The sequence below is a fragment of the Oncorhynchus nerka genome, linkage group LG3, assembly GCF_034236695.1.
Source record: "Oncorhynchus nerka isolate Pitt River linkage group LG3, Oner_Uvic_2.0, whole genome shotgun sequence".
Classification (NCBI taxonomy): Eukaryota; Metazoa; Chordata; class Actinopteri; order Salmoniformes; family Salmonidae; genus Oncorhynchus; species Oncorhynchus nerka.
In genome coordinates, this window is record NC_088398.1 from 39,012,513 (window position 1) to 39,036,956 (window position 24,444).

At 40.8% G+C, this 24,444-nt stretch overlaps 1 protein-coding gene across 1 annotated transcript in view; it reads left to right on the forward strand.

Moving 5' to 3' along the window:
* LOC115116204 (nck-associated protein 5-like) overlaps positions 1–24,444 on the forward strand; it is a 99,823-nt gene that overhangs the window by 14,244 nt on the left and 61,135 nt on the right. The window contains exons 4-6 of the mRNA XM_065011698.1: positions 2,300–2,368; positions 12,833–12,871; positions 19,243–19,362. Of these exons, the coding sequence (XP_064867770.1) occupies positions 2,300–2,368; positions 12,833–12,871; positions 19,243–19,362 (228 nt within the window). The remainder of the gene's footprint in view (positions 1–2,299; positions 2,369–12,832; positions 12,872–19,242; positions 19,363–24,444) is intronic.

The following is a 24,444-nucleotide window of genomic DNA, read 5'->3' on the forward strand; positions in this document are numbered from 1 at the left end:
AAGATGTCCACATTTAATTTAGCATGCAAGTGTCACGATCGTTGTCGTCATGGAAAGGACCGGACCAAGGTGCAGTATGGTGAGCGTACATTTCCTTTAATTAGATGAATGTCACCAACAAAACAAAGAACAAGGAAACAACCGTGAAGCTTACTTAGGCTATAATGCCACTAACAAAGACAACTACCCAAAAATACAAAAGGAAAAAAGGCTGCCTAAGTATGATTCCCAATCAGAGACAACGATAGACAGCTGTCCCTGATTGAGAACCATACCCGGCCAAAACATTGAAACAATGAACATAGAGTTTCCCACCCGAGTAACACCCTGACCAACCAAATATAGAGAATAAAAAGATCTCTACGGTCAGGGCATGACAGCAACATGACCATTATTTCCATAAACTGGCTTCTTAAATTACATTGAATACCTTGTCTGCCTCTGTAGACGCTATTGCATATTTTATATTTTGACTTATATATTTTGGTTTCTGCTTTCCCTTTAAATTATATTTGTAAATAAATGTTTAGTCTGACAATCATTGACATTATACATTGTTTCATTTAATTTCTAACTACTTCCCTAGTTTTCCAGCTGTGAAACATAAAAAAATCAAATTAAATTTGATTTGTCACATGCTTCGTAAACAACAGGTGTAGGCTGACAGTGAAATCCTTACTTACAAAGTCCTTCACAACAATGCAGAGAGAAAAATAAAGAAATGGATGCCAAGCAGTTGCCACACCAAGAGGTGATGCAGCCAGAAAAGATGCTCTCAATGGTGCAGCTGTATAACTTTGTTTTATTTATTTATTTATTTTTGGATCTGAGGGTCCATGCTAACTCTTTTCAGTGAAAGGTTGTTGTCCTGGCACCCCACTGCCAGATCACTGACCTCCTCCTTGTAGGCTGTCTCATCGTCGCCGGTGATCAGGCCTACCACCGCCAAGTTTTACTTTGGATTTTCTCCTACCATATCTATTGTGTTATAGTCTCCTACATTATTTAAAACATTTCTATCAACTTTAAAGTGTTTTCATTCCAATGGTACCAATGTCAGTGAAAACACTTGGGGGCTTCCCTGTAATCCGCCATGAACAATTTGCTGCAAACTGAAGTAAGTCAATAAACAAATGAACACAGTTCCAGCCCACTGTGCTCACCGTCTAGAGAAGCCTCTCATTTGATTCTCTTTACCACCTCAATCAAAAAAGTAATTTGTTTCTCATTTGCATTGCTGAGGAGGCGAAGAAGTGACACGGATATCTGGTTTGATACTCTGCTTTCCGCATGTCAATCAATTTAGTTATTGGTCTTTTTTAAAGTTAATTCATCTAAGTTTAGATTACTCAAATTTGACCCACTCTTATTTACATCGCGTTAGTGCTAATGAACGCATAAAGAGCTGTGGGTAGGGTAAAAATGTGATTCACGAATACACACACACCCACACAGGCAGGCATGCATACATATTTAAAATACATGAAAACAGTGATGGCATCCCAATTAAAAAACATAGTAGGTATGAGAGGTCAATAAAAATAAAAATCATTGTGAGATGCTTCTATACCTTATAAAATGTTCCTGTGATTTTCAGCAACACCTGAGCATCAAACAAACGATTAACTTTTCCTCCCTCGCAAACCACAAACACCAAACACTTCCAGCAGTTATCTATGATATTTACGAAGTAGCATCCCCGAGTCTCTTGGCTAGTATAATACCTTAGCTATCCCTTGAGAGATTTACTGAATTAATAATTTCAATAGAAAATCACCTTGCTCGCTTCTGTATTCATGGAATGGATCAGTTCCTGATTGGAAACCTTCTATCAGTCATTTCGTTCCACCTGGGACACCTCCAGGAGACCTGGTGGCTCTTAGGGACAGGATTGAGATACCACAGATTTATAGCATTATCCATTATCTGTGTATGCTTTGGCAGATAGGCCTCATAAGGCCCTTATTGACATGTGACTCCAGTGAGAAAGAGATTGTAGAATAGTAAGCAAAGAGGGGATGTACAGAATGTGTTGTGAACCAGAAGGGTTCTTCAAAGGGTTCTACCATGGGGACAGCTGAGGAACCCTTTAAAGTTTGAAGAAATAACAAACAATTCAGAGAAATAACAAACAAGAGTATAAGAGTTACCTTCAGCTCATTCAAGAGCTGATGTGTATACAAGTGGTATATTTATCTGTAATTGTTTACAGATTTATATTTAGAATATATTTATATGGACACGCGAAGGTGTTTTTTGTGTACATATTCAGTATATCTGGAGGTGTTTGCTATTACAGGTGGAGAACTCTGCCTTGACAAAGGAGAACGACAACCAGAGGAAGCAGTATGAACGCTGTCTGGATGAGGTGAGTGACTCTTTCTTTCTCTCTCAGACGCACTGACACACAAAAACAGACACACTCACAGAAGAAGACACAGATACACATACTCACACAGTTAACAATCACAAGCGGAAGCACTTTTACTCATTCCTTTGTAATTGTATCAGCCCTTCTCAACCCATATTTTCATGAGTGAAAAGATGCTTATCAAGATATTGATCATCGTAAATGCTCTGTCGATGCAGTGCCAGAATCTAGATTGCAATCAGCTGCTGGATGAGACACAAGCAAGAATCAGGGGCAATTTATGCCAGAACTGGCATAGACTTTCAAGTTCACCAGTGTTTGCATCTCAATTGGCCTTATGTAGTGCACTACTTTTGACCAGGGCTCAGGTCAAAAGTAGTGCAGTATGTAGGGAATAGGGTGCCATTTGGGCTGAAGGCAGTGAGTTCGCTGGGTTTACTCTAAGCTGAAATGCTTTATAGGGTCTGGAAAGGATGATAAATTACTGTAGTTTCCTTATGGAAACAGACAGAGTGTCTGTTTCTAACCAGTTGTTCAGGTTTTTGAATCTGTTGAGAGTTAAAGCAGCAGGTAGTGGTGCGGCAAGTAGCCTAGTGGTTAGCGCGTTGGACTAGTAACCAAAAGGTTGCAAGATCAAATCCCAGAGCTGACAAGGTGCAGTGCCAGAATGTAATGGTCATTCTGTCATTCTACCCCTGAACAAGGATGTTAACCCACACTAACCCACACTTGAAAATAAGAATTTGTTCTTAACTGACTTGCCTAGTTAAATAAAAAGCTAGAATCCTTAGTTGCTACATCAATTTTTGGACGTGTAAATTAATGATGTATACCCATTGACTCTTCAAGAATATAACTTCTAAATGCCTTATGAGCTTAGTTGAACTGAAACCCCTAAATATAACCTTGGTTTAATCCAATGTTTGTAAACAAAGTAAATGTAAACAAACATGTTGATAACATGATGATGAGTCCTTGCATCCATAGCTCTGTCTATGAATTTGAGAGTGGTTACATTTCTCCCGCCCCGTCCCTCAGCTTTTCACCGAAACAGGTGTGGAAAGGACACTTTGTTATTGTTTCTAAGCAGTGGGGCTCTAAGGGATGGGACCTCCTGCTCAGAAAGACTGGCTGGGAGGGATCAAGTGTGGGTTGCATGCCCTCCTTTCCTCCAACGCAAGGGCTGAGCTGATTGTCTCTCCAATCTGACAAATGGAATTGTTTTAAGAAGGACATACCATGGGTCACTTAGCTAATTGATTTTGAATTTTAGGACCCCTTTACATATAAAAAAAGATGTATATATAGAAATTATTTAATAAAATATAGCATTTTGCCGTTACTAATACAGTCCATACAAACGCAATGAATAACACATTCATAAATGGAAAAAATACAGTAAAAAAATAAAGGAATAAGCAAGGAAAAATAAAGGAATACAGTTTTGAAGTGTCTGTCCTATATACCCCTTATTTTTGTTGGCATAAAACTACCTCCTTACTTCCATTCATTTGTATGGGTTACCTTTAGACTAGTAGTGACACTTGTGGGGGTCGTAGAGCAAAACCGAGAACACCATTGAACACCATCCAGGCTGTATCACATCCGGACGTGATTGGGAGCCCCGTAGGGCGGCGCACAATTGGCCCAGCGTTGTCCGGGTTTGGTCGGGGTAGGCCGTCATTGTAAATAAGAATGTGTTCTTAACTGACTAGCCTAGTTAAATGAAGGTTAAATAAAAATAAAAATACATTGTGTTCATGAGAGTCCTATTAGTTTGTTGCCCAAACTGTTTGGATGCTACTTCGGGATGTGTCCTGGTCTGACTAACAGCGCTGTAGTTCTTCCACTTTCACTGCAGATGCGGAAGGGTGACATAGGCGGATGTGGTGGACTGAGACGCAGCCCATGCAAAGACAGATATCTCTAGCTTAGACTGACAGATTTTGATTTTTTTTTTTTCTGGTGAGTCAATAGACTAGGGGGTTAATGAGGCAGTTACCATGGCGCTATCCTCTTGAATGTTAAGTATTCAGGTAGAAGACAAAATGTTTCGAAGCAACTGTAGTGAGAGTAATTCACTCTGTATGGGTTGAGAACTTGTTATAGTTTGTGTACGGGCTTTTTTGGCCAATCTCTCGGGGTGCTCTGTGTCATGACTTCTGAGACAAGTTGCCGTGACAGCTGGATTAAAGGGCTACTGAATAAAAATGGTACCACTGAGTCTCAACTACATGTGTTGATTCAGAACCGAGTCAAGTCAAGCTAAGCTGTGCTGTGTCTGCACTAGCCTAGTTATTCGTCCACCATACTTTCAGGAAAAGTGCTGAAATGAACCATGTGATTTTACAGTTGGGCGAAAAAGTATTTAGTCAGCCACCAATTGTGCAAGTTCTCCCACTTAAAAAGATGAGAGAGGCCTGTAATTTTCATCAAAGGTACACTTCAACTATGACAGACAAAATTAGAAAAGAAAATCCAGAAAATCACATTGTAAGATTTTTAATGAATTTATTTGCAAATGATGGTGTAAAATAAGTATTTGGTCAATAACAAAAGTTTTTCTCAATACTTTGTTATATACCCTTTGTTGGCAATGACAAGAGGTCAAACGTTTTCTGTAAGTCTTCACAAGGTTTTCACACACTGTTGCTGGTATTTTGGTCCATTCCTCCATGCAGGTCTCCTCTAGAGCAGTGATGTTTTGGGGCTGTTCCTGGGCAACACAGACTTTCAACTCCCTCCAAAGATTTTCTATGGGGTTGAGATCTGGAGACTGGCTAGGCCACTCCAGGACCTTGAAATGCTTCTTACGAAGCCACTTCTTCGTTGCCCGGGCGATGTGTTTGGGATCATTGTCATGCTGAAAGACCCAGCCACATTTCATCTTCAATGCCCTTGCTGATGGAAGGAGGTTTTCACTCAAAATCTCACGATACATGGCCCCATTCATTCTTTCCTTTACACGGATCAGTCGTCCTGGTCCCTTTGCAGAAAAACAGCCCCAAAGCATGATGTTTCCACCCCCATGCTTCACAGTAGGTATGGTGTTCTTTGGATGCAACTCAGCATTCTTTGTCCTCAACACGACAAGTTTAGTTTTTACCAAAAGGTTCTATTTTGGTTTCATCTGACCATATGGCATTCTCTCAATCTTCTTCTGGATCATCCAAATGCTCTCTAGCAAACTTCAGACGGGCCTGGACATGTACTGGCTTAAGCAGGGGGACACGTCTGGCACTGCAGCATTTGAGTCCCTGGCGGCGTAGTGTGTTACTGATGGTAGGCTTTGTTACTTTGGTCCCAGCTCTCTGCAGGTCATTCACTAGGTCCCCCCGTGTGGTTCTGGGATTTTTGCTCACCGTTCTTGTGATCATTTTGACCCCACGGGGTGAGATCTTGCGTGGAGCTCCAGATCGAGCGAGATTATCAGTGGTCTTGTATGTCTTCCATTTCCTAATAATTGCTCCCACAGTTGATTTCTTCAAACCAAGCTGCTTACCAATTGCAGATTCAGTCTTCACAGCCTGGTGCAGGTCTACAATTTTGTTTCTGGTGTCCTTTGACAGCTATTTGGTCTTGGCCATAGTGGAGTTTGGAGTGTGATTGTTTGAGGTTGTGGACAGGTGTCTTTTATACTGATAACAAGTTCAAACAGGTGCCATTAATACAGGTAATGAGTGGAGGACAGAGGAGCCTCTTAAAGAAGTTACAGGTCTGTGAGAGCCAGACATCTTGCTTGTTTGTAGGTGACCAAATACTTATTTTCCACCATAATTTGCAAATAAATTCATTAAAATCCTACAATGTGATTTTCTGGATTTTTTAGCAGAACCAGCATGATACAGTTCTGGTTGACACAATTACAGTTCATGATACAGTTCTGGTTGACACAATCAGACAAAAAATATTATTATCTGTGTTCAAGTTTCTGCTTATGTTTACTGCTATGTGTGAATCTTCAGCCTTCCTCCCATCCTCCAGCTCTTATGAATATTACATAAGGAGAGCTTAACTCATTAGATTCAATTTTGCCATGTATAGCAGTGAATTAGTGGTCACTGTGATGAAACCAGCCTGTTCATCTTTGTCACCAGTAGCAACACATCAGCTATCACAGTACCCTCCAAAAGACCACTGTCTTCTGTAAGGATATTAAGTCTAAAGTCACATTTCTAAAGCATCTCTGCCCCCTACCAGCTCACACAGTCAGCAATGTGCAGTGCACTCAACATCACTCTTGACATCCCCAACATGTTGAATGATCAGCACATTCACTGAAACTAAACTACATAATTGCTCAATTATATAACTGAGATCAAGTAATAAGTTCAAGCCCTTCATGACATTCTGCTACCTTCATTCATATTGCATATTCAAGGCTACCAACTCAACACATTTTTTTTAAACTGCGTGGAAGCGAACCCAGGGCCTCTCACATTAAAAGCCATATTCTTGAAAAGACAGGAGATTTCACCATGATAATAAATAGTTTTGAAAATTTGCAATGGCAAGTTGACATTGAAACGGCAAAAGAGGAGACTTGACCAGTCTAAGTAAAATGTTTAATACAGAACTTTTGAAAGGTACAGGTAGTCATGAGAATGCAAAAAGCCTGATCGTTAAAAGAACTGTTCAAGGTGTTGAAAGCATTCCAAAGGGATGCTGGCCCATGTTGACTCCAATGCTTCCCACAGTTGTGTCAAGTTGGCTAGATATCCTTTGGGTGGTGGACCATTCTTGATACATTGGAAACTGTTGATCGTGAAAACCCAGCAGCGTTGCAGTTCTTGATACAAACCGGTGCGCCTGGCAACTACTGTCATACCCCATTCTAAGACACTTAAAACAAACTTCTTGCCCTTTCACCCTCTGAATGGACAATCCCATACCAGCGGGAAGTAAGCGTGTTGAGGGTGCTGCAGCACCCCCCACCCACCAAAAAACCCCAACAAAAAACAAAGAAACAAAAATTCCACTAGCAGTGCACTGGGCCTTTACTAGTACTGTATTAGCAGACCGATACAGCCATATTTAGTGAGGGCAAAAACATTTTTCCTGCCCCCATGTCAACAAAAAATTATCAACATCCTCCCCGCAACTAAAACATTGCAGCAACCCCACACCCAAACATCTTCCTGGGGCTATGCACAATCCATGTTTCAAGGCATAAAAATCCTTTTTTAATCTGTCTCCTTCCCTTCCTCTACACTGATTGAAATGGATTTAACAAGTGACATCAATAGGGGATCATAACTTTCACCTGGATTCACCTGGTCAGTCTATGTCATGGAAAGAGCATGTGTTCTTAATGTTTTGTACACTTAGTGTAGTCATGAGAATGCAAAATGCCTGATGGTAAAAAAGGCAAGTGGCCCAAAGATTGCTAATAATTTTTCTTTGTTTTAAGATATAGTAATTCTGACTTACGCATACATGCATCAGTACAGACGATGGTTAATATGAAACTGATACAACATTCAATTGAACTATGAGAACAGTGAGACATTTTCTACTTTGGATAGAGTGTGGTGTTCAGCAGCTTAAAACCTGTTTGGGATAGGGGGCGGTATTTTCACGTCCGGATGAAAAGCGTGTCCAAAGTAAACTGCCTGCTACTCAGGCCCAGAAGCTAGGATATGCATATAATTGGTAGATTTGGATAGAAAACACTCTAAAGTTTCTAAAACTGTTAAGAGGATGTCTGTGAATATAACAGAACCAACAGCATACCACCCTGCATACCACTGCTGGCTTGCTTCTGATGCTAAGGTCCTGGTCAGTTCCTGGATGGGAGACCAGATCCTGCTGGAAGTGGTGTTGGAGGGCCAGTAGGAGGCACTCTTGCCTCTGGTCTAAAAAAATATCCCAGTACCCGGGCAGTGATTGGGGACACTGCCCTGTGTAGGGTGCTGTCTTTTGGATGGGACGTTAAACAGGTGTCCTGACTCTCTGAGGTCATTAAAGATCCCATGGCACTTGTCGTAAGAGTAGGGGTGTTAACCCCAGTGTCCTGGCTAAATTCCCAATCTGTCCCACAAACCTAATAATCCCCAGTTTACAATTGGCTCATTCATCCCCCTCTTCTCCCCTGTAACTATTCCCCGGGTCGTTGCTGTAAATGAGAACGTGTTCTCAGTCAACTTACCTGGTAAAATAACGGGGGAATAAATAGCTTATTTGGCAGGCGAAAACCCGAGAACAAACCATCCAGGATTTTTCTTTGTTGAGGTGACCATGTTTTCAATTGGTTTTCTATGGGAATCTAGATTTCTAGATTGCAGTTCCAAGGGCATCCACTGGATGTAAACAGTCTTCAGAAATTGGTCAATGTTTTTCTTTTGAGTAATGAAGAAGTATGACTATTCAGAACGAGGGTCGAGTCTAGTGTACTGTTGTGTTTGGGGAGCGCAACCTAGCGCTCGCTCCACTTTCATTTTATCCGCTATTGAACACAATTTATTCCGTCTTAAATTTGATCTATTATTTACGGTATAAAATACCTAAAGTTGTATTAGGAAAGTTGTTTGAAATGTTTGGACCACGATTACCGGTAACTTATTAGATAATGTGTAATCATGTTGGGCGAGTTGGAACCGGTGTTTTTCTGAATCAAATGCGCCAAATAAATTTTGGGGATATAACAACGGAATTAATCGAACAAAAGGACCATTTGTGATGTTTATGGGACATATTGGAGTGCCAACAGAAGAAGATCTTCAAAGTTAAGGCTTGAATTAGATCGTTATTTCTGAGGTTTGTGTCGTGCCTGGCGGGTTGAAATATGATTGCCATGTGTTTGTTTGATAGGGTGCTGTCCTCAGATAATAGAATGGTTTGCTTTCGCTGTAGAGCCTTTTTGAAATCTGACACGGTGGCTGGATTAATAAGAAGTTAAGCTTTAATTGGGTGTATTGCACTTGTGATTGTATGAAAGTTAAATATTTCTAATAATTTTTTCGCACTCTGCAATTTCACTGGAGGTTGTCCAAACGTTCCGCTAGCAGAACCCCCAGCCATAACAGGTTTTAAAGCCATTTCAAGGTTTGGATTGTCACGAGTTGAGGCCTCCATCTAGGTCAGCCTCCACAACAGGCAGGTGATAAAAGGTGTATGAGGATAACCTTATAAAACCTGGAGCAACACATGTGCAAACTAATCCCTTAATTATCTCTCTCCCTCTGACCAACATACACTAGAGTTTAACCATGGCTTATGTAAGCACCTGTACTTAATGAGGGGTGTGGCCAATTTGCACCTACGCTGTTCCAATGCCTGGACTGCGATCAGTAAATAAAAATGTAATATAATAAAATTGAAAGGAAATGGTGTTGTAGTGAATGATCAGTTGAAAAACAGGGAGGGGTTGGGTTTGTGGGTTAAAAATGCAACGCTGCCCTTTAAAATACGTCACTCATTGCTTCAAGCCACACCCCAGCACATCCACCGAATGTAGGAGTCTCAAAGTCTCTTCAAGAACGTTTTGGGAAAACATGCCGTTCAGTACAAACTGTTCCGCAACTTAGCAAACGTTCAAGTGAACTGAATGCACCCCTGTTCTAAACACACACACACACACACACACACACACACACACACACACACACACACACACACACACACACACACACACACACACACACACACACACACACACACACACACACACACACACACACACACACACACACACAAGCAGCTTGACACAATTCAACAACTGTAGAAATGTAGATGATAGTATTAACGGGGAGTCACACGGAGTTACTGGAAGTTCAGAGTTCTGACTGGGAAATTTCACTTGAACAATGCTCCAAGTCGTAATTACATGTGGGACACTCAGAGAAAATGATCTTACCCGAGTTGCCGAGTGAGTGGCGTTTCAGCACTGACCTTTCACCTTTTCAACTAAAAGATTTCAACAAATCCGTTTTTTAGAATTACAAACTTATCAATGCAGATAATGTAGCTAGTTTCACCATATTGTCAATGTTAAGCAAGCAAGTGAACTTTATTATTAGCAACGTTAGCTTGCTTATCTAGAAAGCTAAAATTGTATCGGTTCAATATTGACTCTGACTTTAATAGCACTTGAACACAGTCATGTGAGACTCACAACTTCTTAGCGACAGTTCGAAATTTACTGGGGTGGGTTGTCCAAAGTAGGGGACGGTTGTGTGTTTTTGTATTGGGCACAAAGGAGGGTGGTGCATTTATTTCCCTCGTTTACATTCACCCTTTTGCAGGTTTTACTATATGTACTGAATAAAAATACAAATCTGTTCATGCAACAATTTCAAAGATTTGACTTATTTACAGTTCACATAAGGAAATCAGTCAATTGAAATAAATGTATTAGGCCCTAATCTATGGATTTCACATGACAGGGCAGGGGTAAAGCCATGGGTGGATGTGGGAGGGCATAAGCCCACCCACTTGGCATCCAGGCCCACCCACTGAGGAGCCTAGCCCAGCCAATCAGAATGAGTTTTTACCCACAAAAGGGCTTTATTACAGATAGAAATACCTCTCAGCACCCCCCACCCCCCTCAGACTATCCCGCAGGTGAAGAAGCCGGATGTGGATGTCCTGGGCTGGTGTGGTTGCACGTGATCTGTGGTTGTGAGGACGGTTGGACGTACTGGCAAATTCTCTAAAACAATGTGGAAGGCAGCTCATGGTGGAGAAATGAAAATTCAATTATCTGGCAACTGCTCTGGTGGATATTCCTGCAGTCAGCATGCCAATTGCATCTATGTCATTATGTTTTGTGTCAAAACTGCAAATTTTAAAGTGGCCTAATTGTCCCCATCACAAGGTGCACCTGTGTAATCATATCATTTTATCAGCTTCTTGATATGCCACATCTGTTAGGAGGCTGGATTATCTTGGCAAAGGAGACATGCTCACTAACAGAAATGTAAACAAATTTCTGCTAAAATATTTTGATAAATAAGCTTTTTCTGTGAATGGAAAATGTCTGGGATTTTTATTCATGAAACATGGGACCAACACATTTATCTGCTTGCGTGTGCCTCCCCTATATGAAGGTGTTTTGGTACTTCCCTTATGCAATTGACTACACTTTACCGCACACTAACTATGCTACAGGTCAATATAGTCTATCCTGCCCTCTCTCCACTATTCATAGTGACAATATGCTAACTAGCAATCATACCACATAAAATCATTCAAAGTTGCACCAATTTTCAATTTTCATAAGCGGAGAGGCCAGGTGAGTCATTGTGCATGAAAGAACAGTGAAAGAGATGAGACCGCTCAAAAAGCTACCCTCTTGATCTTGTTTAGGGACAGCACAATTATCCTACCTAGACTAGCCTACAACACCATATTGCAATGAATAATTGCATTATTGTTTTCAAGTGAGTACAAAATTATACTCGAGGCTGTAAACTGAAGTGAAAATGTCATTTAAATAATTGCGCAAATGCCCTGTGATTTGAATATTTAATTCCATTAATTTTGACAGTTTAGAAGTTAGAATGCACAGTATTAGCCCAGTCTGTCTATATTTTACGTTCTGATACTGAGATGCACTGTGTGTTGCAGATCATCATTCTCCCAAGTCATCCTATAATAATTTGGCCACATATGCTCCTAGCAGGCCCAGTTATTCAGGTAGGCTTAAAGCACACTCTGCTTCCTCTCCGTTCTGAGCGTCAATATAGCATCAATATTTTGAAAATCTGATTCCCACCTAGCTGATCATTGTCTGCAGCTGGCTCTCATGGTAGTGTAGGTCTAATGGAACAGGCAGGGAGAGTTAGGTCGTTCGTGGTGGTTGGCAAACTTTCTAGCCCTGAGTAGCATGGACTGTGCCACAAAAGCATGCTGAAGCGGGAAAGTCGATATCCATGTTTATAAACACAGGTTCGTTATGGTCATTGTTACTTGTGGTCGTATTTTCTGTTGTTGTTAAATCGGAGGGGGAAGGTGTGCAATTGTTTTTTACATTAGGGGGGGGGGGTCGTGTAAAGAATTAAAATATGTTGGGGAGGGGGTGCAAGGAGAGGCTCATGTGAAAATATTTCTTACGTTGGGAGGGGGGGGGTGCATTTTATTTTTATGACACCTCAAGTTGGTGTCCTTTATTAGAAAGTTTCCCACGTCTGACGAGCATCTGAACGCTCCATTCATGTTGTTGATAATATTGAGTGAAAATAATAAGTAGAGCCCTTGAAACAAACAACCAATTGAGACAACAATTAAAACATTGGGGAAGTGAATAAATGTCTCTCGTGAAGATCTGCTTCTTCACGCAAGCGTTATACAACGAGCCTGGAAGAATCAAATCAAAAATGTATCAGTCACATACACATATTTAGCAGATGTCATTGTGGGTGAATGTTGACTGAATGTTGTCTTAACTTTTCTTTGAGAGTATTGTTTATGCAATGTCTCTCTATTTCATTTACCTCCTCTCTCTTCCCTGTCTTCCTCAAGGTGGCTAATCAGGTGGTTCAAGCTCTCCTCACTCAAAAGGTTTGTCTTTGTTTTGTTTGATTGAAGCATCAGTAAGTCTTATCAAGTATAATGGAGGCTATGAGAGAAATAATGGTGGAATGTCATAATGATACATAGTTGTGTACTAGGTAGCAAGTCATGACTACTGAAACTGAAAGACCACATGCTCACTTTAACTGTTGGTGTATGCTTGTCAAATATCTGCGGACTTGCCATGTATTCCATCGGCCAGCAGGTCAAATTTCACATATTTATCCACTTTGGGGTAGCAAAGTCTAATGATGATTTTCATTAAGGTCCATGTCTGTATGCTATACAGTGCATTCGGAAAGTATTCCGATTCCTTTACTTTTTCCACATTTTGTTACGTGACATGCTTATTCTAAAATTGAGTCAATTGTTTTCCCCCCTCATCAATCTTCACACAATATCCCATAATGGCGAGGCAAAAACAGATTATTCAAATTTTTTGCAAATGTATACAAATAAAAAACGTAAATAGAGAACCTTTACTCAATACTTTGTTATAACACCTTTGGCAGTGATTACAGCTTCGAGTCTTCTTGGGTATGATGCTAAAAGCTTGGCACACCTGTATTTGGGGAGTTTCTCCCATTCTTCTCTGCAGAACCTCACAAGCCCTGTCAGGTTGGAAGGGGAGCGTCGCAGCACAGCTATTTTCAGGTCTCTCCAGAGATGTTCGATCAGGTTCAAGTCAGGGTTCTGGCTGGGCCACTCAAGGACATTCAGAGACTTGTCCCATAGCCACTCCTGTGTTGTCTTGGCTGTGTGCTTAGGGTTGTTGTCCTGTTGGAAGGTGAACCTTCGCCCCCATCTGAGGTCTTGAGCGCTCTGGAGCAGGTTTTCATCAAGGATCTTCACTGTATGATGGTGCCAGGTTTCATCCAGGCGTGACGCTTGGCTTTCAGGCCAAAGAGTTCAATCTTGTTTTCATCAGACCAGAGAATCTTGTTTCTCATGGTCTGAGAGTCCATTAGGTGCCTTTTGGAAAGCTCCAAGCGGGCTGTCGTGTGCTTTTTACTGAGGAGTGGCTTCCGTCTGGCCACTCTACCATAAAGCCCTGATTGGTGGAGTGCTGCAGAGATGGTTGTCCTTCTGGAAGGTTCTCCCATCTCCACAGAGGAACTCTTGAGCTCTGTCAGAGTGACCATTGGCTTCTTAGTCACCTCCCTGACCAAGGCCCTTCTCCTCCGATTGCTCAGTTTGGACAGACGGCCAGCTCTATAATAAGACTTGGTAGTTCCAAACGTCTTCCATTTAAGTACAGTACCAGTAAATATTTTGGACACATCTACTCATTCAAAGGTTTTTCTTTATTTTTACAATGTTATACATTGTAGAATAATAGTGAAGACATCAAAACTATGAAATAACACATATTGAATCATGTATTAAACAAAACAGTGTTAAACAAATCAAAATACATTTCATATTTGAGATTCTTCAAAGTAGCCACCCTTTGCCTTGATGACAGCTTTGCACACTCTTGGGATTTTCTCAACAAGCTTAACCTGGAATGCTTTTCCAATGGTCTGGAAGGAGTTTCCACATGCGGGGCACTTGCTGGCTGCTATTCCTTCACTCTGCGTCCAATTTATCCTTAACCTTCTCAATTGGGTTGAGGTCAGGTGATTATGGATGCCAGGTCATCTGATGCAGCACTCCATCACTTTCCTTCTTTGTCAAATAGCCTTTACACAGCCTGGAGGTGTGTTGGTGTCCTGTTGGGTCATTGTCCTGTTGAAAAACAAATTATAGTCCCACAAAGCGCAAACCAGATGGGATGGCGTGTCACTGCAGAATGCTGTTGAAGCCATGCTGGTTAAGTTTGCCTTGATTTCTAAATAAATGTTGTTGGAAGCCACAGTGTTCTTGGGGACCTTCAATGCTGCAAAAATGTTTTGATAACCTTCCCCAGATCTGTGCTTCGACACAATCCTGTCTTGGAGCTCTACGGACAATTCCTTCGACCTCGTGGATTGGTTTTTGCTCTGACATGAACTGTCAACTGTGGGACCTTACAGTTTAAGTTGGAAGTTTACACACTCTTAGGTTGGAGTCATTAAAACTCGTTTTTCAACCACAATTTCTTGTTAACAAGCTATAGTTTTGGCAAGTCGGTTAGGACATCTACTTTGTGCATGACACAAGTAATTTGTCCAAAAATTGTTTACAGACAGATTATTTCACTTATAAATCATTGTATCACAATTCCAGTGGGTCAGAAGTTTACATACACTAATTTGACTGTGCCTTTAAACAGCTTGGAAAATTCCAGAAAATTCTGTCATGGCTTTAGAAGCTTTGGAAGTATGACCACAAGCATACTTCCAAAGTTTTCTGCTCTTTTGCACACCAGTATTTCTACTTGCACATCATCATCTGCACATCTATCACTCCAGTGTTCATTTGCTAAATTGTAATTACTTCGCTACTATGGCCTATTTATTGCCTTAGCTCCTCACGCCATTTGCACACATTGTATATAGACTTTCTTTTTTTCTATTGTGTTATTGACTGTACGCTTGTTAATTCCATGTGTTGTTGTTTGTGTCACACTGCTTTGGTTTGTCTTGGCCAGGTCGCAGTTGTAAATGAGAACATGTCAACTGATTATTATTATTTGACCCTGCTGGTCATTTATGAACATTTGAACAGCTTGGCCATGTTCTGTTATCTGCACCCAGCACAGCCAGAAGAGGACAGCCTGGTTCCTCTCTAAGTTTCTTCCTAGGTTCTGGCCTTTCTAGGGAGTTTTTACTAGCCACCGTGCTTCTACACCTGCATTGTTTGCATTTTGGGGTTTTAGGCTGGGTTTCTGTACAGCACTTTGTGACCTCAGGTGATGTAAGAAGGGCTTTATAAATACATTTGAATTGAGCTAGCCTACCTGGTTAAACTTCTTAGGGCTGAGATCCCGCTAACGGGATCAATTTGACAACAGCCAGTGAAAGAGCAGAGCTCCAAATTCAAAACAACAGAAATCCCAATATTAAATCTCCTCAATTATTTCACACCATTTTAAAGATACACTTCTTGTTAATCCCACCACAGTGTCCGATTTCAAATAGGCTTTACGGCGAAAGCACCACCAACGATTATGTTAGGTCAGAGCCAAGTCACGGAAAAACACAGCCATTTTTCCAGCCAAAGAGAGGAGTCACAAAAATCAGAAATAGAGAAAATTAGTCACTAACCTTTGATATTCATCAGATGACACTCATAGGACTTCATGTTACACAATACATGTATGTTTTGTTCGATAAAGTTCATATTTATGTAAAAAAAATCTCAGTATACATTGGCGCGTTATGTTCAGTAGTTCTAAAACAACCGGTGATTTTGCAGAGAGCCACATCAATTTACAGAAATACTCATAATAAATGTTGATGAAAATACAAGTGTTATACATAGAACTTTAGATACAATTCTCCTTAATGCAACCGCTGTGTCAGATTTCTAAAAAGCTTTACAGAAAAGCAAACCATGCAATAATCTGAGTACGGCGCTCAGAGCCCAAACAAGCCAAAAAGATATCCGCCATATTGTGCAGTCAACAGAAGTCAGAAATAACATTATAAATATTCACTTACCTTTGATGATCTTCATCAGAATGCATCAGATTCCCAGGAATCCCAGGTCCACAATAAATGTTTGTTTTGTTCGATAATGTCCATCATTTATGTCCAAATAGCTCCTTTTGTTAGCACGTTTGGTAAACAAATCCAAACTCACGAAGCGCGTTCGCTAGGAGCAGACGAAAAGTCAAAGTTCCGTTACAGTCCGTAGAAACATGTCAAACGAAGTATAGAATCAATCTTTAGGATGTTTTTAACATAAATCTTCAATGTTCCAACCGGAGAATTCCTTTGTCTGTAGAAATGCAATGGAACGCAAGCTAAATCTCACGTGAATGAGCGTCATGAGCTCAAGGCATTCTGGCAGACCTCTGACTCATTCCCCTCTCATTCGCCCCCACTTCACAGTAGAAGCATCAAACAAGGTTCTAAAGACTGACATCTAGTGGAAGCCTTAGGAAGTGCAACATGACCAATGTCATGTTACTGTATCTTCAATAGGGAATGAGTTGAAAAACGACCGACCAACCTCAGATTTCCCACTTCCTGGTTGGATTTTTTTTATAGCTTTTTGCCTGCCAAATGAGAGCCGATATACTTACAGACATCATTCAAAAAGTTTTAGAAAATTCAGAGTGTTTATAATATACTAATATACTAATACTATGCATATATTAGCAACTGGGACTGAGGAGCAGGCAGTTTACTCTGGGCACCTCTGGGCACCTTATTCATCCAAACTACTCAATACTGCCCCCAGCCATAAGAAGTTAAATAGGTCAAAGGTCAAATAAAAATAAATAATAATTGGAGGTGTACCTGTGGATGTATTTCAAGGCCTACCTTCAAACTCAGTGCCTCTTTGCTTGACATCAAGCATTGGAAAATCTAAAGAAATCAACCAAGACCTCATATGGGTCTTGGCTAACCGCATATGGGTCATAACATATAACCAGATATAGCTAAATCTGGTTAACTTCAGTATGTGGGTATCATACCAAAATACAGTGTATTCGGGAAAGTATTCCGACCCCTTTTTTTCCACGTTTTGTTACGTTACAGCTTATTCTAAAATTGATTAAATAAATCAACACACAATACCCCATAATGATGAAGCAAATTGTTTGAACATTTATTAAAAATATAAAACAGAAATACCTTATTTACAAAGGTATTCAGACAATTCCCTGTCTTAGGTCAGTTAGCATCACCACTTTATTTTAAGAATGTGAAATGTCAGAATAATAGTTGAGAGAATGATTAATTTCAGCTTTTATTTCTTTCATTACATTCCTTGTGGATCAGAAGTTTACATACACTCAATTAGTATTTGGTAGCGTTGCCTTTAAATTGTTTAACTTGGGTCCAACGTTTCAGGTAGCCTTCCACAAGCTTCCAACAATAAGTTGGGTGAATTTTGGCCCATTCCTCCTGACAGAGCTGGTGTAACTGAATCAGATTTGTAGGCCTCCTTGCTCACATACGCTTTTTCAGTTCTGCCCACAATTTTTCTATGGGATTGAGGTCAGGGCTGTGATGGCCACTCCAATACATTGTCTTTGATATTCTTTGGCCATTTTGCCACAACTTTGGAAGAATGCTTGGGGTCATTGTCCATTTGGAAGACCCATTTGTGACCAAGCTTTAACTTTCTGGTTGATGTCTTGAGATGTTGCTTCAATATATCCACGTCATTTTCCTTTCTCATGATGCAATCTATTTTTGAAGTGCACCAGTCCCTCCTGCAGCAAAGCACCCCCACAACATGATGCTGCCACCCACGAGCTTCACGGTTGGAATAGTGTTCTTCAGCTTGCAAGCCTCCCTCTTTTTCCTTCAAACATAACAATGGTCATTATGACCAAACCAGTTCTGTTTTTGTATCATCAGACCAGAGGACATGTCTCCAAAAAATAAGATCTTTGTCCCCATGTGCAGCTGCAAACTGTAGTCTGGCTTCTTTACGTCGGTTTTGGAGCAGTGGATTATTCCTTGCTGAGCGGCCTTTCAGGTTATGTTGATATAGGACTCGTTTTACTGTGGATATAGATACTTTTGCACCTGTTTCCTCCAGCATCTTCACAAGGTCCTTTGCTGTGGTTCTGGGATTGATTTTCACTTTTTGCACCAAAGTATGTTCATCTCTAGGAGACAGATCGCGTCACCTTCCAGAGTGGTATGATGGATGCGTGGTCCCATGGTGTTTATACTATTGTTTGTACAGATGAACGTTTTACCTTCAAGCGTTTGGAAATTGCTCCCAAGGATGAACTAGACTTGTGAAGGTCTAAAAAAAAGAATTCTGAGGTCTTGGCTGATTTCTTTTGATTTTCCCGTCATGTCAAGCAAAGAGGCACTGAGTTTGAAGGTAGGCCTTTACATACATCCACAGGTACACCTCCAATTGACTCAAATTATGTTAATTAGCCTATCAGAAGTTTCTAAAGCCATGACATAATGTTCAGGAATTTTCCAAGCTGTTTAAAGGCACATTCATCTTAGTGTATGTAAACTTCTGACCCACTGGAGTTGTGATACAGTGAAATAATTTGTCTTTAAACAATTGTTGAAAAAATTACTTGTGTCATGCACAAAGTAGATGTCCTAACCGACTTTTCAAAACTATAGTTTTTTTTAACCAGAAATGTGTGGAGTGGTTGAAAACGAGTTTTAATGACTTCAACCTAAGTGTATGCAATCTTACGACTTCAACTGCATAATTCTAAAGCTGGTTTATACTGTACAAAGTGTAAACCAACCATTATTGTGTTTATGTGGGTGAATCTCCAGGACCTGAAGGAGGAGTGTGTGAAGCTGAGGACACGCGTGTTTGACTTGGAGCAGCAGAACCGCATACTGAACGTTCTGTTCCACCAGCGGGTCAGAACATCCACCGACCCTATCTCTCAGGTAGGCTGGGCTTGGCATAGACTGGATAAAGACAAAATGTTAACCAGTCATAAGCATGCCACAATCGCATTTGAGCAGGTTCATGGGTTTATAATAACAATATAAGGTGATGACCTTGAACGTGTAGTCTAGAATTGGTAGATACATTTTGTTTGACTAGTCCTTTTGACTTTTAAGGTAACGATACATAGCCACTGGTTATTGAAGACTATGACTTACAAAAGTCTCATGAGCTTAGTTCTATTGTCTTACCCCAGCAAAACTCAAAAATGGTATTGTTTTACTTTCTTGTTTCTAAACGATATAATTGTAAACAAACACTGTATAGCTTCAAAACACGGGTAGAACTATTATTTTGAGCTCATGGATAGTCAAAGCTTTCATCCATAGCTCTGTCTTTGAATTTAAGAGCCGTTCCATTTCTCTAGATCCATCCCTTTGCTGTTTACCAAAACAAGTTTTGTTTCAAATCTCAGATTGTGCCTTTAAAGAGAGATACAGAGGTTTTCTTTAAGAGCAATAACATATCAATGCACGTTCCACCATAGAACCGTACTTGTCTACTTCAAATTCACTATGAACCTTAAGAATAGGTTCAATGAGTAATATCCAAGTAAGTTATAATAATTACAGAATAAATCAAATGTATTTATATAGCCCTTCTTACATCAGCTGATATCTCAAAGTGCTGTACAGAAACCCAGCCTAAAACCCCAAACAGCAAGCAATGCAGGTGTAGAAGCACGGTGGCTAGGAAAAACTCCCTAGAAAGGCCAAAACCTAGGAAGAAACCTAGAGAGGAACTAGGCTATGAGGGGTGGCCAGTCCTCTTCTGGCTCTGCCGGGTGGAGATTATAACAGCCAAGATGTTCAAATGTTCATAAATGACCTGCATGGTCAAATAATAATAATCACAGTAGTTGTCGAGGGTATCAGCAAGTCAGCACCTCAGGAGTAAATGTCAGTTGGCTTTTCATAGCCGATCATTAAAAGTATCTCTACTGCTCCTGCTGTCCATGGAGAGTTGAAAACAGCAGGTCTGGGACAGGTAGCACGTCCGGTGAACAGGTCAGGGTTCCATAGCCACAGGCAGAACAGTTGAAACTGGAGCAGCAGCACTGCAAGGTGGACTGGGGACAGCAAGGAGTCATCATGCCAGGTAGTCCTGAGGCATGGTCCTAGGGCTCAGGTCCTCTGAGAGAGAGAGAGAGAAAGAGAGAATTAGAGAGAGCATACTTAAATTCACACATAACAACGGATAAGACAGGAGAAGTACTCCAGATATAAGAAACTGACCCTAGCCCCCCGACTCATAAACTACTGCAGCATAAATACTGGAGGCTGACACAGGAGACACTGTGGCCCCATCCGATGATACCCCCGGACGGGGCAAAGCAGGAAGGATATAACCCCACACACTTTGCCAAAGCACAGCCCTCACACCACTAGAAGGATATCTTCATACTTATGTAATGAAATGATATTTCTGAATTATTTATTATTTCAGTGTTATGACAGCCAATTATCTTGTTATTTGTTCTATTAGATATTCAAAAGGAGCATGTTGTTGATTTCAAGCGAGCTACAGGTATGTCCAAAACAGATGATACCCAACCTCTATTGCCTTGAACAGCTTAAGCCTATGACACACGAAGTAATCTGGATGCATTTTATGTTGCTTGCAACACAGTTGCATCTGGGTTACTCAGTGTGTCACTCCCCAAAAATTGAGATATAAATCAATTCTATTTCACGCAACTGACTGGACAGTCAGGCAATGTCCAATCAGTGAGCGTTTGGAACTCCGACCCAGTTGTCATGTCAACACAGGTGTCAATGCTGCTGCAAACCATGACAAAGCAGACATGCCAAATGGGAAATGTATGAAAAATTCTGGACACCACGGCCAGTCAGGGTTTATGTAAATGATCGGGCATTCAATAAATGTAATTTTAAAAGTGAACGTAGATCTATCTCTGTCCAGTTTCAACAGAAATGCTCCAACATGAACTGCATTAAGCTAGCTAGTTTGGTAAAACATGGTTGGCAAATAGGCAGCATTTTGGCGAGCTAGCTAAATTTGTACAGCCAGCATTTTGTCTATGTTGATGCTGTTACAATTACCAAACATTTGATAAACAAATCATTTCTGAAACCATGATGTGGTGTATTACAGGGTTGCATGATGTATGCAATTTCAAATGCATCTGGAATGCTTCGTGTATCAGCAAAGTTGCTTGAGATCATGTCACTTGCATCCAAATGATTTTCTGTCATCTAAGAGTATTGATGGCCTAAAGAATTCTAGGAGCTACTTTGTTAATACCTTAATGTTCAAAGTAGATTAGCCCAACGTAGACAGACACTACTCAAATATTCATCCAGTGGGGGATTCAGCACATCTACTCCCTGTGTAGTGTTGCACAGTGTTTTGACATCTACAGTATGGTGGGTTGTTCATCTCTTTGCAAAACCATGAACAGCAGTAGGAGGCTGCACAGATCCACCAGGGAGTAAGAATCTTGGGAGATTTTCCTATTGCTATTTCATCTGAAGAAAAAAATATTACAATCGAGAGAGGAAATAACAGATACAAATACTTATATTAATCAATTCTCTTTCTAGCTATTTTCAACCAAAAAATGTCCTCACTTGAAATGTTCATGGTTTGAACATAGCATAGAACATTTATGAAATGTATGAATCCCCTGCCAGTTCATTAAGTCTACTGTATGCTTACAAGTGCAGTAAGACTTCGTTCCACATGCCTGGCCTTTTCTATTAAGGTCAAATTGACCAACTTGCCAAGGGTGCAACTGACTGGGCTTCTTCCTGCCGGAGATCAGTGGCTGCGTGGAGTTGTATTGGTACAGACCTGATAGGGTGCAATATGTGTTACTACAGTACAAGACTCAAGTGGGATTAGACATAGCCATGGGAAGTTATTTTGAGTAGGGGTGCTTTATAATAAAGCATTGCATGCATCTATGCAGACTAACAATAAAATATAACTCCTAATGTGATGAGTAGCCTAAGCATAGGACAAGATTCGCTCGGTAACACTATCACTGCAGCCTCAATTTTGCAAACACGTGGCTATTTGCAACAAAAAAAAGCCTTTTGCGAACAGTGAGCACATTTCTTTGTACTGCATAATTACAACAGGTGTGTGGGAGAGATAATGGGAAAAACTAGAGGGGTGTTGTAACTAAATTAGTAAACAAAAGATTGTACCTAATAACACAGTTTTAGGACCATGGACAGCTATGCGAGCCATCAAGGAAAAAAGCACTGACCTTGATCCAGCACCGGCGGGGCCGTGCCCTGTTGCTTGCTAGTGGGCCACGTGTTTGACATGGGCCGGAGAAGGCCTGCGAGCCGAGGGCGAGAGAATGCCATGCCCCATATTTGGTATTGTTCTTATTTCCTTTTCGCCAAGTTTAGAATTGTAAACTAATACGAAATAGAAGTGGGAGACTATTGTGAGCACTGCTCCAGATCACTTGATATCTACCACAAGGGGGAGAGAAGAGAAGAGGGAGAGGGACAGAGAGGAGAGAAAGAGAGAGATTCGAATCAACTTAAACTAAACTGTCTATCATACAGAAGAGCATGTGTCCGACTCCGAACCCCCACAACTGAATAGATGACAGGATAAATCATGAGCTCACTGCTTACAAAACAGAGCTGAGAGCTCTCCATGCTGAATCATGCCGTTGCCACCCAACTAAATCCAGAAAAGTGGACTGACTCACGTATCACTGGAACCTCGCACCGAAGTACTACTCCCAATTGCTCAACAAACCACAACACAACAACTGCGTTCAAGAACAGAAAATGCACAGTTGATTCATTTCAGTAGCACCACACAATCCACAAGCTATTGCCCATGGCGCACAAGAGTAGCCAACATATTAACATTGCAATAATATGACATTTTGTAACGGAGCAAAAAACAATTAATGCATCTCCGAAAAGCATTGAATAAAGAATATTAACTTATTAACCCCTTGCAGTCCAAGAGCCCCGGGCTCATGTACTGTACACTGAACAAAAATATAAACGCAACATGCAACCATTTCAAAGATTTTAATGAGTTACAGTTTATATAAGGATATCAGTCAATTGAAATCAATTCATTAGGCCCTACAGTAATCTAGGGATTCCACATGACTAGGAATACAGATATGCATCTGTTGGTCACAGATACACATAAAAAAGGAAGGGGAGTGGATCAGAAAACCAGTCAGTATCTGGTGTGACCACCATTTGCCTCATGCAGCGCGAAACATCTCCTTCGCATAGAGTTAATCAGGTTGCTTATTGTGGCCTGTGGAATGTTGTCCCACTCCTCTTCAATGCCCATGCGGAATTGCTGGACATTGGCGGGAAATGGAACATGCTGTCCTAGAATTCGATCCGGAGCATCCCAAACATGCTCAATGGGTGACATGTCTGGTGTGTATGAGGGCAATGGAACAACAGGGACATTTTCAAATTCCAGGAATTGTGTACAGATCCTTGTGACATGGGGCTGTGTATTATCATCCTGAAACATGAGGTGAAGGCGCGGATGAACGGCACGACAATGGGCCTCAGGATCTCATCACTGTATCTCTGTCCATTTACATTTTTATGGATAAAATGCAATTGTGTTCATTTTCTGTAGCTTATGCCTGCCCATACCATGCCACCATGGGACACTCTGTTCACAACGTTGACATGAGCAAAATGCCCTCCCACACAACGGCATACACACTGTCTGCCATCTGCCCGGTACAGTTGAAACCGGGATTCATCCGTGAAGAGCACACTTCTCAAATCAAATTGTTTTGTCACATACACATGGTTAGCAGATGTTAATGCGAGTATAGAGACATGCTTGTGATTCTAGTTCCGACAGTGCAGTAATATATAACAAGTAATCTAACAATCTTCAACAACTACCTAATACACACAAATCTAAAGACAATATGAGAATATGTACATGTAAGCATATGGATGAGCGATGGCCAAGCAGCATAGGCAAGGTGCAATAGATAGTATAAAATACAGTATATACATGTGATATGTGTAATGTAA